This window comes from Enhydra lutris, unplaced genomic scaffold (assembly GCF_002288905.1).
Source record: "Enhydra lutris kenyoni isolate GAN:26980312 unplaced genomic scaffold, ASM228890v2 scaffoldscaffold12, whole genome shotgun sequence".
Lineage (NCBI taxonomy): Eukaryota > Metazoa > Chordata > Mammalia > Carnivora > Mustelidae > Enhydra > Enhydra lutris.
Window position 1 is genome coordinate 38110901 of NW_019154096.1, and position 17919 is coordinate 38128819.

At 56.7% G+C, this 17919-nt stretch overlaps 1 protein-coding gene across 1 annotated transcript in view; it reads left to right on the forward strand.

Moving 5' to 3' along the window:
- LOC111144949 (LIM domain binding 3) overlaps positions 1 to 17919 on the forward strand; it is a 57226-nt gene that overhangs the window by 22370 nt on the left and 16937 nt on the right. The window contains exon 9 of the mRNA XM_022499569.1: positions 14624 to 14766. Within this exon, the coding sequence (XP_022355277.1) occupies positions 14624 to 14766 (143 nt within the window). The remainder of the gene's footprint in view (positions 1 to 14623; positions 14767 to 17919) is intronic.

Consider the following 17919-nt stretch of genomic DNA (forward strand, 5'->3'; position numbering starts at 1 on the left):
GTGCTCACGGGCCCGGGTATGAGGGGGGCACACTGCCCTGAAACCCACTGGAACCTGCTAGGATCTTCCGTGGTGAGGCCTGGGGGCCCGTATGATTGTGTTTACTTCCGGTGGCAAATGTGCGTGCTCTTCCTGGGAGAGTCTGCCTCGGGGCGCGTTCTGTGGCGGCCTCCCTGTAAGGCGCTGGGGCTCAGAGGGGCTCTGGTACATGGGTCCAGGCTTTCTGTACTCGGCTAACTGGCATGTAGTGATCCCAGGATTGCGTGGACAGTGGGGCTCTGGGGTCAGCTCTGAGTTGACGGGGCTTTTATTTTCCAACCTCTATTTATGCCAGTCCAAACTGCTCCCACTTTTTGGCTGGGGCATCCAAGGGAAAACGTGGTCCTCCCAGGCCTGCTTAAGATGGCCTGTAGTTCTAGTCACCGTTGTTAACCCTTTAGTGCCCACACGGTGTCTACATAAAGCCCCAATGGGAAGAAATGAGATTTCGCTCAGTAGAGAGTACCTAGCTACTTGAAGTGTGACCGAGCTGTCAGCCGTCCCCACTCCCAGGCTCCATGGCACTCTGTTGTTTTTTTCCACCTCCTCTTTGAAGTCACCCATATGGATGCTTTGATGAGGAGTGTAGTTCCCCAACAGAGGGGCTTACTGCCCACCAACAGCACCCCCCCCACCCCCAGCAAATAGCCTTCCGTCAGGAAGCCTGCAGCGTGTTTTCTCTCCCTCGTGTGAGACAGAGCCCTGCCCCCGGAGTGAGTACTTCTGAGGACGTTTCGTTCTCCTGGCCGGGCACTCTGAGCTTGCACCTCATTAATCAGACACGGTCTAGAAGGCAGAACCTCCGTCTCTCCTATTTCCCCGGGAATATGCAGGCTCTTGCAAAGTTCTTGAGTGAGAACACCAAAGCTCGAAAGAAGGGGTGTGTCCGGGCCTCACTGGTCATTCCCTCCTTTCAGAAGCATCTTCCGGGGCCTGTTCTGCCTAGGCCTAGAGATATGTGGGCAGATCAGTCCTTCCCCCTGGGGACTAATCCCACAGGAGCCTGGCTCAGCCCCCAGAAGAAGGCTGCTGCACGTCTTAGAGCCTCTTTCCAGCTATTGCAGGGTTTTCTGTAGGGAAATCTGGAAAGAGAGCCCAAATAGAGGCTCCATCCTGCTTCCCCCTCAGTTCTGGGCAAACACACACACACACACACACACACACACACACACACACCCCGGAGAAAAAATAGCTTCCCCCACAGAGACCCACTGGGGTCTCTGGCCGGGCTGTGAAGCCTCAGGGACAGCCACTAAACCTTCTACCCAGGACTGGAGGGGCAAAAGCCTCCTGCTCCACTCCCTTTTCCTGACTTTAATCTCTGGGAAGTGGTCCTCAGAGCCTTCCACAAAATGTGCATTCTCCCCATGGTCTGTGGAGGTGGGTGTGCGATCTCATCTCACTGAATCATAAGCAACCAGAGGCCCCGGGAGTAAGGCTCGTGCTGGGTGCGTGCTCCCGTCCTGTTTGTGATTAAGGTCTGCCACCACTTCCAAGTAGCGGACTCCAGCCGAGCCTGAGTTTGCCAACCCTGGGGCCTGGGCAACAGCCTGTACAGGCTTGTACATGTGCAGAGGGGCTTTCTTCTTCTTACTGCTGGGGCTGGGTGGGGGGCGGCAGGTACAGGCAGGAAGGAATGCTGTGAGCGGAGGCTCTGTATCAGGTGCGGTGGCTCTGCTGGCCTCAACAGCAGGGGGCAGTCTGCCTGTCACAGGACCCGGCATCCTCTCCCCTCACAGAGTGTCTCTGCTCCACTTCCCAGGCCTTCCCTGCTTCCCACCCCAACCCTGCAATAGTCCTATAGTAGTGCATAGCTCTGCCGTCCTCCTCTGCTCTCCTCTCCTCAGGGTCCTGGCTCTTGACACTGAAGGTGTCCCCTACAGCTGGTAGGAGCAGGTGGCTTCCGTCAGAGGTTCCCGTGCCCACTGCTGGCCAGCCCAAGGCAGAGCCTAATCTCCAGGGACCCTCTCCTTCCAGGAGAGGCAGGGTGGGCCCCTAAATAACCCAGGCGTCTGCTGTGGACTTGGCCCCCTCCTAGGAACAACCCTAGCACCTTAGCAAACTCTCCAGGCAGACTGAAATAGCAGCTCTTGCCAGCTCCTACGGGGGTGCAGGGAGTACTGGCGCTCCTGGCCTCCGTCTGAAGTAGCAGAGCACAAACCGGGCCTCCCTCCAAGAGCTGAGCCTCTAATCTCAGAGAGGTCACCACAGCTTCTGTCGGACTTGGGGCAAGCGCTCCGGGGGTCTGATGGCTCAGGTCAGGTCCACGTGGGGCTGCGCTGATGAGGGTGGACATGGAGGCGAGCCTAGTTTGTCCGAGGCAGGGTTCGAATCTTCGAGGCATCAGGTTCCCACTGCTTGGGCGTGACCATCCCAGAGGACCCCAGTGTGTAACCCAGACATCCTCTGCCCCCCACCTTGTAGCTCAACCGTCTCATAAGTGCGATTTCTGCCTTTACACAATGCTCACCTGTGTGAAGAACTCAGCCCCTCTCTTAGACCCCAAGGGTTAAGGAAGAAAGTTGATTTGAGTGACAAGTTCACAGAGGAGTCGGAGGGGAGGGGGGCCCTTGCACCCTCCTCCACAAACAGCATAAAAACTCTTCTAAGTCCCTACTCCACAGTGCCCCCCACCCAAGGTTCTTTTTCCTTTCCCTCCCATACTTCCAGCGGAGCTCAGGCACCCACCAGTTCCTCCCTCCTCCCCACTGTGGCCTCCCTGGGCAAGCACCCCAGGGTCCTCTTCCCTCCCTCCCTGTGCACAGTCAGCTCTGTCCCAGCTCCTGTGGCTGACTCCCCTGGGGCCAGCCCAGCTCAGAGCCCTCCCCGCCAAAGGGAACCTTCACACAGATGGCAAAAGTCATCTGCACTTTGTGGATTTTTTATTCTTGGTGGTCTGCCAGCCTAGCAAGTCTGAAAACCCCACACTGGAGAAACCAGCACCCTCCCTGGGTATCCCTGAGAAACCCCCATGGCTGTCCTAGGACTTCTCGTCCTTTCTCTCCTTCCGGCTCTCCCCTCTCTCTGCCCCCTCTCTTCTTTCCTCTTCTGGATCCTCTCTCGGGCAGGCTGTGAATTTACCAACAACTGCAAGCAGAGTAGGCTTGCTAGAGTCACCGACTCTTGGGGACTATCTCCGAGCCTGTCACTGAGCACTGATGACAGTGGCCGTGAACCTGGCCGGACAGACTGGCCCTGTCTCTGTCCTGGGTGGTATTGTTGCCGCACATCCTGCTGCCAGCAGGGCCCCTGCTTCTGCTGTCTTCCTTCTTTCTCCCCAACCTCGGAGAGGTCCTAGTTAGCTCACAGCTCTGCTGCTGACTTTCCGCGTGGTTTTAGGCCATTCACGCGATGTCTCTGGGCCTTCGCTTCCTGTTGGTATCAGGAAAGTTTGGTCTGGAACAGTGGTTTTCCAGTACGTTGGCAGTCGAACAGAATCTTCAGCAGAGACACAGCATGCAGGACTCCACGTGTAGAGGGGGAGTCTGTAATGCAGACGTGGGTGGTAAAAAAATGTGTATGTGGGGATGCGGGATGGCTAGAGAAATGTAAGACCAGCACTGCCCCATCTCTGATTTTCAGAGACCTAACGCTGATCTTCCTGACCTTTGTACGCTGGCAATTCATTTATTAAACTACTTATTTTGAGATCATTGCAGATTGGCATGCAGTTGTAAGAAATAATATGGAGAGGTCCTCTACACCCTTTATCCCCCATGGTAACACCTTGCAAAACTACAGTACAAAATCACAACAAGCCTGTGGGCACTGGGATAGCCAAATACAGAGTATTTCCATCACCCCAAGGCTTCTCCCCCTGTTGCCCGTGTATCACTACACCCACCTCCCTACCGCGCACACCGTCTCCCTGACCTGTGGCAACCACCGATCTGTTAACTGTTCTCCACTTCTTTAGTTTTATCATTTCAAGTCTGTTGTGTATATGGAATCATACAGTCCATGACCTTGTGGGATTGGCTTTTCTCTGTCAGCCTGATTCCCTGGGGATTTAGCCAAGCTAGAGAGTGTACCAATGGTTCGTTCATCTCTCTTTATTAATGAATAGTATTCCATGGTCTGGATGTAGCAATTAATTTTTAAAAGGAGTTTTAAACACTGTCCAGGTTAAACATACCATGTTTGTGGCTGGATGTGGGCCTCTGGGCCACCAATGTGCACCTCTGGTCTGGAGGCCATTAGCGGTCCCTCCAGCCTAGAAGGTCTAGGGTTCTGGCATCTGTGGCACTTGCGTTTCCCCAGGCACACCCTCTCCTCTGTGTTTGCGTTTCTGGCTGTGCCTTGCCTGTTTTGTGCTGCGCCCTTGGATGAGCAGGCTGTGGGGGGGCTATGGGGGGGCTGTGGGGGGAGCCGCGGAGGCTCCGTGGGTGGCAAGTTGTGGGAAGTCCTGGTCCTCTGTAGGTGTGCCCATGGTCTCATGAGGACGTGCTGCATGTGTGTACCTGGCTGTGTTCAGGCCTGGGTGGGTGCAGGCAGTTGGTGGTACGTGAAGGTTTCTGTCTGGGAACAGAGAAGGCTTGGCAGAGGCCAGGGAAGCATAGGGAGGTGACAGGTCTGCTCACCAAATCTCATCATGGGAACAGGCCTTCCTCTTTCTTGATGCCCAGCCTGGGGACAGAGACCATGCTAGGCCCACCTGCCTATGTGGTTCAGTCCCGAGAGCCAAAGCAGCCCTGCCCAGCCCTCACCACATGGGCCAGGGAGAACCCAGAGGCCCACCCCCTTGCCCAGCCGGCCCTTAGGCCCACTAGCCAGGTCCTTTCTCTGTGGCTTCCTTCTTATTCCGCTCAGGGACTCTAGTCCCTCAATCCTGGTCCTTAGGACTCTAGTCTTGTCCCAAACCTGGAAAGTACTCCGCGGGTGGCCAAGCCTCTCCAAACCAGACTCCCTCCTCCCATGCCCCCTGCCCGAGCTGTCAGACAGGAGAATGGGACACATCCCCTAACCCCTTTCTTTCTTCCTCTCTTCTCTCTGTCTCTGTTTCTGTCTCTCTCTCTCTCTCTCTGTGCCACAGGGAAAGGTTTGAAACGGAACGTAACAGTCCACGTTTTGCCAAATTGCGCAACTGGCATCATGGCCTTTCGGCCCAAATCCTTAATGTTAAAAGCTAAAAGGCTATCTGGAATGCCCCCACTCCTCTCAGGCTGGACTCCCCCAACCCCCCCCACAGTTCTGGCATGTGAGCCCCACGGTGATGCTTGAGAATGTACCACTGTGCTGGGGGGCACCTTTGATAGAAACCTTCAGCAGTTCTGTTCTCTGCCCTTCCCAGAGCTGACAGCCGAGGCCAGCGCCACACAGCTCCGCGCCCACTCCTGCCCCCCCCACTGCCACCCTCACCACCCCCCACCCCCACGGCCCACGCCTCTGCTCCCCTGCCCAGGGCCTCAGCCATAGATCAGATAGGACATGGCAGGGTTGGCTGGCATAGTACCACAGACCCAAGGGAAACAGAACGTGCCCCTGGGCCATTTCCCACCCCCCTCAGCTACTAAGAGAGGCAGTCTGGCCTAGTGCCGTCCTAGAATAAGCTGCCTCTAGGTCAGGGTCCCAGGAAGAGGCCAACCCGCCCTGACCGCACCCCCCCCCCACCCTGGCCCCACTCGCTCTCTCCCTGCCCTTTGGAGCCCGGGCAGCCCAGAACTAGGCTCTCTGTGGAGGAAGTGGAAGCCCCAGGGTAGACAAGGTAGAGGCCCCTCCAGGCTGTGGTGAGATTGGGGTGTGTGCTCTCCTCTCTGTGCTGTGTGTGATGGCTCCCTAGTACTCTCTTCTGTATATATACGCATGCTTGTTCTGAAATAAAGAGGATTTAAAATGAACCAAACCAGCCCCAGTCATGCTGTGCCTGTGTGCGTACCACTCAAGAGGGGTGTTCTGAGATGGGGAGAGGACAGGCACCCCTGAAAAGGGGCTCAGCCGTGCCCACTGGGGCTGGAACCCAGTGCAGCTCTGCCTGCTGCTGACTTCCTGACTCGGGGGCCCCCCTGGGCTGGTGGAGCTCAGGGGACGGTGAATGGTGGCTGGGAGTCTGTGCTGCGGGCTCACAGGGCAGTGGGGATGGGGAGGGGGGTAAGGTTCTGGAATGTCTCCTACCTCCCCTCCCATACCCAGCCACACCAGCAGGCCTACAGATCAGAAATCATCCCCATCCCCGGGTTGCTGCCGGCCCCTGGCCCAGGAAGATGCTGTCATGCTCAGTCCTGGTTCAGGAAGCGAGGAAAGGGCTTGCCCAGACTGAAGAGCCACTCACGGGGGATCTGCTGGGGGACCTCAGTGGGCTGAGTCCATGACTGAGAGGAGAGGAGGGGGGATCCTTGGGCTTGCTGAAGCTTTGCTCAGGCGGCAGGCAGGTGTGGAAGACCTTGCGTCTAGCCCCAGCCACCTGCAGCCTTGTCCCAGTCCTGAGCATTTAGGAAGGTCCAGGCTGGCCGGCTCATGTCTTCCCTACATACCTGCCTACCCATCAGCCTGTCCCTTGATTGAGGGAACCATAGGGAACCAAAAACAAAGGCAGATGTGAAGGTCCATCTCCCAGGGCTCCCCAACTGTCCCTCCCTGTGGCTGGACTGGCCGGAGAAGGCTCTCCCACTCCCACTGCCTGGGCAAGGGCTTTCTTTCTGCCTCTAGGGACTTGGCAATCCCTCCTGGAAGGGATGGCCAAGGGGGAGAGGTCTATGCTGCCCACCGCACTGGGATGCTCCCTGAAGCACCCTACCAGCCTACTCCACCTTGGACTCCCAAACCCTTCCTGCCTCTAGCAGTCTGAGTCCAGGGCCAAGGCCAGGGCCAGGCAGGGCAGGTGGCTGGGGGACCAACAGGGAAGGGGGAGGGTCCTGCTTGCATCAGGGCGCCCTGGTGCGCCCCATATTTAGCTACTTTTATTGACATCCAAGGCCCAGGGGTAGTTGTGGGGCCATACGCTGCCGGACAGAGAGAAGTCCCAGGCAGTGGGTGTCTGAGGCTGGCCGAGGACCACTAGTCAGAGCTGGTGACCTTGCAGCTCCTGTCTTCAGCCTCTGCCTGCTGGATCCCTCTTGAAGCCCTGGAAGGCCCTCATTTGCTTTCTAGCCTTCCCAGTGTCCTCCCAATAACCCCCGGACCCTGCACGAGCGAGCTGGCAGCCCCAGGCCAGGGGACTGTATAAAGCCCTCTGGGGGATGCTGAGAAGAGATTTCCTCATCCAGCATTCATTGTCTGTGGGCTTTAGTCAAGGTACCAAGTCTGCCAGGTGTGGGAGCCAAAGGAATCAGAAAGGACCACAGTGGACGGTGGCTGACCATGATGCAAGGTTGGTCATGTGAGAGCCAGAGGCAGGGAGCACCCCTCCAAGCGGAGGTCTGAGAAAGCTTTCTGGAAGAAGGCGTCTGCGTGTTTGATCTTCATGACTAGGTAGGACTGGGACAAGTGCAGTTAGGGAAGGCTGGACAGGTGTTCTTAGCAGAGGGAACAGAGGTGCTGAGGAGAAGAAGTGTGTCCTAGAATCCTGAGTTAATCAGTTTGGCTGGAATGGATATTATGGGTAGTGGTCCAGAGCTGGGATGCCAGGCTAGGGTGCTCTGTGTTCTGAAGGCCGTGTAGGACTAGCAAAGTTTGCAGGGCTTCATTCACGCTATAGCCTATGGAGATTGCCAGACACTGTTCTTGGGGGGTGTTATTAGCCTAGACTATAATGACCCCGGGGCCCTTGGAGTTGTGTGTTGCAGCAGCCCAGCTGCAAAGGGATGAGGGCAGGGCTGCCCTGAGCCATAGCTATCAGGCTGCAAGATGGAATGCCAACTCGGTCAGTGGCAGCGTGAATAATTTCAAGACCAACCCCCTGACTGATATTCTGCTATCATGCAATCAACCAAGATGTTCATTTCCCATTCTCTTAACTAAGACAAACAGCGTCCTCACCTGAATACTGTCAATCCCCACCCCCCACCGCACGATCAATCATAACGCCTCCATCATCACCCACAGTTCCAACCTGAGCCCAATGACCACAAAACCCAAGACCTAGCACCATCACCAATACCATCTGCATCCTTCCCATACATGTCGTCGTCATCAATAAGAACATCAACCAAGCCCCGCCATTCCCCCCATCAAGGGCCATCACCACTGAGCAGGGCACAGGGCTGGCACGCTCCCCTTGCTGCCAACCAGGTTGAGGGAAGAGATGGGCTGAAAGGGGGACTAGCCAGGCTGTAAGTTTCCTCTGGCCGTGCCCTCCCCACACAGCTGTGATCATTTGAGTGTAAGTGGCTTGGTGGTCTAGTCTGGTTTTTGCTTTGATATTTAAAGTGGATTATGACCAAGTCAAGAGACAACTGTTGAATTCCAGACCAGGCTGGGGTGATCTCATGGGTACGATCTTCAGGACTGTAGCCAGGGCCTAATAAGTCCCCTACAGTGCTTGCTCTCTTGTACCTTCTCCTTGGGGTTTCTGGGGGCCTGTGGAACTTCAGGCCAGAGTTGACCCGAACAAGAACCCAAAATCCTACAGGACACCCTCAGCGCCATCCCTACTTCTTCTAGGCCCTGGCTGCTTGGTGTCTGCCAACAGTGGGCCTAAACACGATGGTAGGTCATGAATTTTCCTAGGGCCCCCATCCAGCTCCACCTTTGCCCCCCAGAATTCAGGTTTGTTTGGAGATATGCCTGGGGAGAGCCACCAGGTAAGCTGGTCTGACAGAGAACTGGAGCAAAAGGGATAGGCAGAGCTAACTTCCTGTTTGTCCTACAGAATACGGTCTCTAACCCAGACATCTTCATCACTCTTGTCCTGAGTGGTGTCCTCAGTTCTCAGAAGCCCACCAGAAGCATGCAACAGGGTCAGGGAGAACAAATAAAGGGGACCAGGTGTCCTCTGTCAGCCTGAGTCATCCCAGCCTGCACCTGCTCACACCATGAGGAGGGTCTGAGTGGCGAGTGCCCATGCTATGACTCAGCCCTTTTCTGAGGCAGATGCTTCACAGGCATGGCTTCTAGAAACCAGTTTCTTTAGTGGAGGGTGGGTGAGTGGCCTCAAGGCATTGATACAGCAGGCCTGAGAGCGGGGCTGCCTGAGGCTTTCTGTCAGAACCACTAAGCTGGGAAAGGGCTAGACAGGACATGGCCACTGCCTTTGTCCACCCTGAATGCTTTCCACATGGTCATGGAAGAATGGTGCCTCCTCCCACAGGAAAGTCAAGCTACAACCTTGTCAAGTCCCTGGTTCTTTTCTTCCCCAACCCTCTCTCGCTATTTCATGCCTTTCGCTACCGTGCACCTCGCTGGATGGAGGAGATCACTTCAGCAATGCTTTGGTGAACAGCGCATGGCCCAGTTGCGTTGCTACCTGGGAGAGACCTCCCCAGCACAGCGCTACTCAAAGTGTGGTCCGCGGACCAGCAGCAGCGGCACTCCCCCCGGGAGCCTGTTAGAAATGTAGACTCTCAGCCCCCAGACCCACTGAACTAGAAGCTGCATTCTACCAAGATTCCCAGGCGATTCATCTTCCTATGAAAGACTGAGAAGCTGTGTAGTGATTAGGGTTCATACCCTTCACTGACCCCTTGGCGGCTGCCCGGCGTTCAGCAGAGATTCAATCTCTCTGGACCTCAGGTGCTTCGTCTGTAAAACGAGGATCATGATACCAATCACTCAGGGAGGTTGAGAGGATCCAATGGACTGAGGTTTGTACAGTAGTTCAGCCCAAGACCCAGCATATGGTCTCCCAGCATATACTCCCAGAGGGAAGATTAGTCCTCTGTTTTCAAATACGAAGAGTATGTTTTGTCACGGAAAGATTCTACTTGGCTAATCACAAGAAGTTTCTCTATTCCTCCATGAGGGGCCACTTGAGGTCCTGGGTAAGGCTTCCTTCAAATCCAAGGGCACGTCACTCAGATCCTGCTGTCTCTGCCAGGAGGCGCTGGGAGGCTGGGTGACTGAATTCTCCCGGCCTCCATTCCCTAAGCTATTGAATGGAGCCGATCATCAGAGGACTGGAGTGAGAAATTAAAGACATGTGCCTGGCAGGTGGTACGAGTTCAGCGAATGAATTGCAGAACATGGGGGAGGTCATTTCCATGGGCAGGAGCTGCATATCTTGCTGCCGTTGTTTTGAGTGCAAATCTTCATCCAAAGACCCCAAGGAGCAAAGAATGTGCATGTCTTTGCTTTCCTATAATTTGATTTTTATTCTCTGCCCTGCTTCACAGAGATGGCAGAAATCAAATCCCATCACCCCAGGCTCTGATGCTTTTCTTTTGTCTGGATGGGCTGGGGGAAAAGGCGCTTACAGAGTGGGGTGGGGCACGTGGGTACTTGGTCCTTGGTGGTGGTCTGCCTGGGCTGACATCTGCTGGGATATTCCCAGCCCATGTGGTCTCGTGCTGGTGACACCGCAGAGCAGCCACTCTCTCGTTCCCAGTTACAAGGCCTCTCAGATGTGCGGGCACTCAGGACCATGTCCATGACTCTCAGGGGGTGTGGGGGAAACCCTCTATGGGTGCTCGGTCACATGCTGGCCTGGGGATCTTTGGGCTGTTTTGGGTCTGCCTGCCTCTTCACCATGGGGTCCTGCTATGTCCCCAGGGTTTATCCAGAACAGGAACATGGCTCCCTCTCTCCTTGAATCCCCTTTGCCGCATTGTCCCCTTTCTTGTTCTGATGCCCTGGACTTGCCTGACATGGTAGCTTTCGTCCATCTTCCAAATGCATTCAGGGGCCTGAGTCATCTGCAGCCTGATGTCCAGGCTCTCACAACTCCACAGTCGAAGCCCTGGGCCTACACACGTCTTACCTCTGCTTTGTGCCTTGTCCCATCCCTTCTCAGGCACAATGCATGCCTCTGACTAAATGGGGAAGGGCAAAATGGGAAGGAAAACAGGATGGGTGAAGAAACTTGGTAATTCAATCTACTTTCCCACCACACTGTGTTTTTGTTGTATATACGGAGAAAGACAAGATAGGAAGTACACAGAAATTGGGAGCAAGGGGTTGTGTGGAAACTAGCCAGACTTGAGAATACTTTTGATGTGACTGTGGACCTTCAAGTACTCTGAGCCCTTCCCTCTTGGGTCCTGGGAGGCTCCTTCCCTGAGCCTGGAAACACACCTTCTGGTAGATTCTAGCCTGTTTGCAGTATGGATGGTGCCTTCCGCCCAGCCTGCCTCTGCTGCAAGCACCATCCCCATACAGCAGGACCCCCCTGACCTGTTGTCTTTCTCGGTCCTGCCTCATCAGCATGCCTATTGCGCATGCTCCAGTGTATACGGGACCCCCTTGACCTGTTGTCTTTCTTGGTCCCGCCTCGTCAGCACCCCTATTGCGCATGCTCCAGTGTGTACCAGCCAGGCCGCCACCCCGCTGCTGCCCGCTTCCGCCCAGCCGCCTGCTGCTGCCCCTCCCGGGGCCGCCTCGCCACCCCTGAGTGCAGCCACTGCCCATGCTGCCACCGCCTCTGCCACAGCCCCTGCCTCAAGCCCTGCGGACAGTCCAAGGTAACTGGCCCCCCAGGTGCCGGCCGTGACCTCAGGCGAGGGAGTCAGGAAAGGCTCAACCTGGGTCTACCTGTTGACAATGTGTCCAGCCCTTGGAAAGGCTCGTCCAAGGTGGTTAGGACTCTGGGTCCTTGGGAAGCCAAACCTAGCACTGCCTGGTGCTGAGCGTGAAGGGCAGACCCTGGGTCCCTGCAGGAGAGCACACTATGCAGGTCAGGACAGAGACAGGGACTTGCTGCCTTGACCGCCAGCATGTGTTCTGAGACAGCGATAAAATCTCTCTCTCTTTCTCTCTCTCTCACACAAACACACACACACACGCAGGTAAAAGAGGCCTGGAACTGGGGTAAGGGGGAGAATGGAAATTGTCCCTGTGGTCTGGGGAAGTCAAGGAAGGCTCTCTGGAGCAGAGGCAGTGTTGACCTGGGCATGTCAGGTCTGGGCAAATATTTAGCAACTAACTTGCCCTCTTTCTTTACCTCTTGATAGAAAGCATGCTAACTCCAGAGGCAGCCCATGTCATGGGACTTAAGTCTCTGCTCCACCACTGCAGAAAGTGACTTCATTTCTCTGCAGCTTAGTTCCTCACCTGCTAAGATACTTAATACAATGTCTTTTTTGAGGGTTGGGACAGAGAAAAGTGTGCATAAGTCACCCAGCACATAAAATGCTCTCAAGTATTTCAATCTGACCTCCTGGATACCCGACAAAGGTTGGGGTGGGGATGGGGCAATGGGGGTTGCAGTTTGTAAAGGGTAAAGGGGGTTGCAGGGAGGTGGAGGGGGTAGGCCAGATGAGTCATTCTAGCATGGCCAGGCTGTGTAACGGCTGGACAGGCCCAACTCTTCCTGGGGCAGAGGAAGCTGTCAAGTTGGTGTCTGGGGTCAGAGCCAGCTTTCCCAGCTTTCCATGTTCCCCTCCCAGGGTTTTGCTGGAAAGGTCATGCCTCTCTGTGTCAGGATTCATAGGTCCCTGGCTTGAGGCAGGATGAAGGGTGGGCGGAGTGGCTTGCAGACCTGTGTGCTGCCCCCCTGTCCCAGGCTTCACAAGGACCTAGGTGGTGCCAGGCCAGCTCAAGTCTCAAGGGTGAGCCCACTCTGGGCCTCCAGGGGTTGTTTTATTCCAGCTTCCTGGGGTCACTTAGCAAATTGCTTCCCCTCTGCACACAGAATTTCTTCAGGTAAGGACACAAAGAAGACACTTTGAAGAGGGTAAGAAATGTCTCTGTTGTTAAGTGGGGAGATGCCTCCCTGGCTGGATGGAGGAGCTCCAGACGCTGGGGCCCTGGTTAAGGGTGAGCTCCAGCACTGAGCTTCAGACCTCCGTGTCATCTGTGTCCTGGGGCCCTCAGGGCTCCCTCCACAGGACAAACCCTTCCTTCCTTTGCCTTGCAAAGGGAGATGAGGCCTAGGTAGAGGTCAGAGAGACAACTGAAGGGCTCCCAGCATCAGGCCAGAGCAGAAAGGACTAAGGAACCACACTCTGGGCCCAAACACCTCCCCTTCTTGCCCAAAGGTAGATGGAGCTAGAGGGAGCCAGTGGGAGGCGAATGGACACCCCAACCTTCCTTGGCATGGCCTTAGAATCCTTGCTGGATGGTTTAAGACTCTGCTTCCTCCCCTAGTACCAATCCCTGACACAGGACCTTTAGCTCTGGGATGCTGGGAAAGCTTCCTCCACTGCTGGGAGAGCCTGGCTAAGCCCCACTGACCCTAGGCCTTCCACTGCAGTAGAAGCTGGGCACCCCTGGGACACTGCCTCTTCCTCTTCCTTTGAGGCCCCTACTCCACTGTGGCATATCAGAGCAGGGCAGGCAGGCCCCAGGAGGGAAGACAATGGCCTCACCCAGTCAGCACCATGGTAACTTGGCACGGTAAGTCTGCACACCCCCCACATCTGGGACACTGGCTGTCTGAGGCTCATTCTACCTCCATACACTCTGGGAAGCAACATACATGCTTCTGGATCCACTCAGGAGCTCAGGGGTGGGTGCTTAGCTCAGAGCCCTGGAGAAGATACTTTCTTATCCTTTGACTCTGCCCAGCACCTGGGCCCATTGGGAGCATTGGAAGGAAGGCAGGAAACCAGGGGCTGGGGGGCAGGGACATATTAGCAGGGGTTCACTTCTCTAGCATCCCCATCAATGGCCCATTTGCCCTGGGGACCCGTGGTCCCCAGTGGTATCTGAAAGATGTAGGGAGAGAAGGATGTGTTCAGTAAGGTATTCTTGAGTTAAAAAAAAAAAAAAAAAAAGGGGGGGGCAGGTTGTTCACTGACAAATGAAACTGGGAAACACTGGATGAGACAAAGTTGAACATGCTGCTTAACTCCAGTTGTTGGAACTTTTAGCTCTTCAAGGGGAGAAGCCAAGGACAGCATTTCCTGAGGGCAACGAACTGGGGCACTTTCCCTCCTTCACTGAGGTCCCATGGTTCCTGGGTCACAAGTGGGAAAAGGCTGCTCTAGGCCCCTTGGCAGCTAACTCAGTGGGAAGAAGGCAACAGGAATTCTGTAAAGAGATGCCTGTGTGCGTGTGTTTTTTTGGGAGATGTTGTGTCTCCTGGCTTCCCTTGAGCCCTCCCTGGAGCACCCAGAAACCTGAGACTTGGCAGCTCCTTCCAGCAATGCGGGAAGGGGAATGGGGAGGAGGCCAGTGGTTTGTGCCCCAGAAGGTCAGAAGGTTGAGGGAGAGGGGTAGCTCTGACCACCTCATCTGTCTCCTCTCTCCTGCTACTGCCCCCTCCAGCCCTGGCCCCACCCTGGAAGTCTCTCCCCAGGGAGTGAAGGTTTTCTGTGTGTCTCTCTGGCAAGCTGGTGATTTTCCTCCCTCTCTCCTAAGGTGATAGCACTAGCAATGGGCTGTATTGCTCTCACCAGGCTCACAAACACTCAGCCCCCATGGAGCCGCTTCTTCCTTGCAAAGACTGCCATGGTCTTTCCTTTACAGCCTCTGGCAACTCCGGGACAACTTCTGTCAGGTTTCCTCCTCACAGAAGCTCCTGAAGATGGGGGAGACAGCCTGCCAGGACTGCAGGCTCCAGGGCCTGGGTAGGACTGTGCTTCTGGCTGCTAACTCCTCCCCCCCTTGGTTCCAGGCCCCAGGCCTCTGCCTACAGTCCCGCCAAGGCGACCTCTCCAGCACCTGCCACTCATACATACAATGAGGCCTCAGCTGCCCCTACGCCCAAGCCCCGGGTTGTCACCACCGCCAGCATCCGGCCTTCTGTCTACCAGCCAGGTGAGAGGCAGAATGGAGGGGAGGCTGTCAGGCTGGATGTGGCTTCTAGGCCACATCCCCAAAAGGTTGGTGGCCAGTGAGGCCCTGCCAAGGAGGCTCAGCCCTCCTTCCTCCAAATGTGGGTCAGAATCCTATGGAGCCTGCCTCCGGCCCTGGGCAGACAGGTATGCGGTGCCAGCCAGGGATGGAGCAGCCCAGCTCTCAGGAAGATCCTGGTCCTGGCTGGGGATTTCCAGGCTCAAGGTGAAAGAAGAGAGCTTGTTTCTCCAGGAGTGTGAGTCTGGTTCAATCTGGAAGACAGGCAGGTATAATGAAAATGCTGTGGGCTCTGGACAGACCTACTGAATCATGCTGTGACCCGGGGCGAGCTGCTCATCCTGTCTGGTCTTTGGTTTCCTCAGCTGAGGCAGGATAGTGGAGGCCCAGAGAGCACCCGTGATCAGCAACAGAATGGCTGGCACAGGGTCAGCGGGCCACAGAGCTCACTCAGCTATCTGTTCCATCGCTCTGGTCCCCGCCCTTTCACAATGATGAGGACTCAGCACGATGTCTCCTCTTCCCTTGGTAAAGTTTGTCCTGCTCCCCAGAGCCTGCAGGCAATTCTCAGTTTTGCACCTCACCGCCCGCCCCCTGCCTTACCTGCCCCCTGCCTGCCCCCCTGCTCAGTGAAGCTGAGGGCTCTTTAGCCGCCATCTCCCCGGGCTGGGGGAAGGTCCTGTGTGCCCTGGTCTAGTGGATATGTCCACAGAAGGGCTTTGGGCATCTACAGCCGTCCAGGGCTAACATCACCATCCCCTCCTTCCCTCTGGATTCTGACTCTGAACTCCAGGAGGGCAGGGCTGTGGAGATTTTCTTCACTGTCTCCCCAGCGCCTGACTCAGGCCTGGTACAGAGGAGGAGCTCAGCGAAGGTAGTAGATGAAGGAATAAATAAATGAATGAATGCTGGTAAGGACTTCAAGCCAGGGGTAAGGAATGGCATGGAGAGAGGTGGTGAACTGTGCACTCTGGTGACTGAACACAGGGGTCATGGGTCACAATGGTTCCCATGGGGGGCCCATGCCAGTTCCATGGATGGCTGAGATAGGATTTGAGGTGGGTACACACTTTTCATTTAAAGCATTATACTTTCAACATTTTCTCTTCACAGCCATCGTGACCATAAAAATTCTAGCAATAATGACATTTTCCACTTGTAATAATAACCAAACTGTTCCCCTCCCCCTCCCAAGTTATTACACCCACACCTTTTTCACACATGGGAACCGTGATGGGGTGACGAAGTTAAGGACATGTTTGGGAAAGAATCGGGTAGCTAACTCTAAGGGGATAGGAGGGGGCTTCTCTATATCACCCAAGAGAGGCAGAGTTGGTCAAGAAGTCATGAGGTCGAGTCCCTACTGGGGAGCAAATCCTGTTAAGGAAAAGGAGAGACGCAGAGAGGATCCTGCATGGGCGGTTAGGGGAGGTCAGACAGGGACTGAGCAGAAAGGGCCTGGCTGTGTGGAGCTAGGCTTGAGGTGCAGCGCCGAGGAGCCGTCATCAGCCCTCCTCCTATGAAGCTCGCTCTGCCGGCGGGGTTGAGTGTGGACGGTAGAAGCCGCTTCAGCATCCGGCAGGCCCCGGTGCGGGGGTCGCTCTGCCTCCTCCAAGGCACAGCCCTTCGTCTCCGCAGCCTTAGTTCCCCGCTCTGAAAAATGGGCACACAGCTGTGTAGACCTCGTATTCTGGGGACGAAATGAAGCACCCAGCCGAGTATTTGGCACACAGAAGAGCCCTTCCCTGTCCTTTCAGACGCAGGGACACAAAGTTCTGAGGTTAGAATCCACAGGATTAGGGAGCAATTCGGAGCTGGCTGCCATGGCGAAACTCTCCGGGGGAGCTGGAGGACGCGGCTGCCCTGCGCAGACCGGGACCACGGCGGGCAGGGTGGAAAAGAGTTTGGGGGAGCCGCAGCCGGCTGAGGCAAGGCTCTGTCCGCGCGCCAGGAGCGCATTTCCGTCCCGGTCCGGGCTCCCTTCCCAGGCGGGTCCTCCCCGGCACCTTCCGGGGCGGACCCGGGCTTCGGCGCCCCCGCTCCGGGCGCCGGCTCTCCTCCGCAGGTCCGCCAGGGGGCGGCACGGCTCCGGGGGCGCCCGCCGCCTGGCCCCCAGCCCGGCGCCCCTCTGCTCCATCCCGGGCTGGGGCCCAGGCGGGCGAGACGTGCCGGAGCCCCGGGCGGCGGCCTCCCTGCGCGGCGTTCCCAGGCGGTGCAGACGTTAACTCATGCCTGCCCGCGGGGAAGGAGGCGACCGGCCTCCGCCCCTCTCCCGGGGAGGCCGGGCGGCTGGCAGGCGGCCCGGGGAGAAGCAGGGAACGCGGGCCCGAGCCGCTCCCGTCCTCCGCGGACCCAGGCCGGGCAGCAGCTCCCCCGCGGGACTCCTCTGGGCCGAGGGTGACGTTCGCAGCCCGCTGCCATCGGTGGCGCCGGGGCTGGGCGGCCGCTCCCCAGAGCACCTGGGGCCCGGGAGGCGGCCGGGGAGGCCTCGCCGTGGGCGGAGGGGCCTGGAGCGGGCTGGGGGAGGCCACGTCGGCCCGCGGGCCGGGCGGGGGCCTGCGCTCGCGGGGAGCCGGGCCCGACCTGGAATGAGTCAGAAATCACCTTGTTTAATTACACATTCCCGAGGCCGCCAAGTGCGATAGGGGCCTTTTGAACTTGCCAATTAGAGATGAAATATCACCTTCTAATTTAGACGGGCTTAATTCCGTCAAGCAGAAATAGCAACAGCCCCGGGCTTGGAGATGGGATATCAGGTCTCCCTCCTGGCACGTCTGGGGTGGCGCGGCCAGAGCCAGGAGGAAGGGCGCAGAGGGAAGGGGACAGGGAAGCCGCCGCTCCTCGCGCTCCCACTCTCACCCCGCTAGAGTTGGAGGACGCGGTTTGGAAGTGGGGAGCTGCCGGCCTGCGCCTCGGGAAACGGAAGGTCCTTAGGGCAGCCCCCTGGGGTCCAGATTCTGGCAGGCCTCTGACCTGCTGAGACTTTCCCGAGGGCTTAGAAGACGGGGCTGGATCAGGGAGTCTGGAAGGCCTTCCGGAGGAGGGAAGAGAACATCTGCCAGGCAGAGGGAATGGGGTTTGTGTTGCTGGAGGGAAGCACGAAAAGTGGGCAAGGGC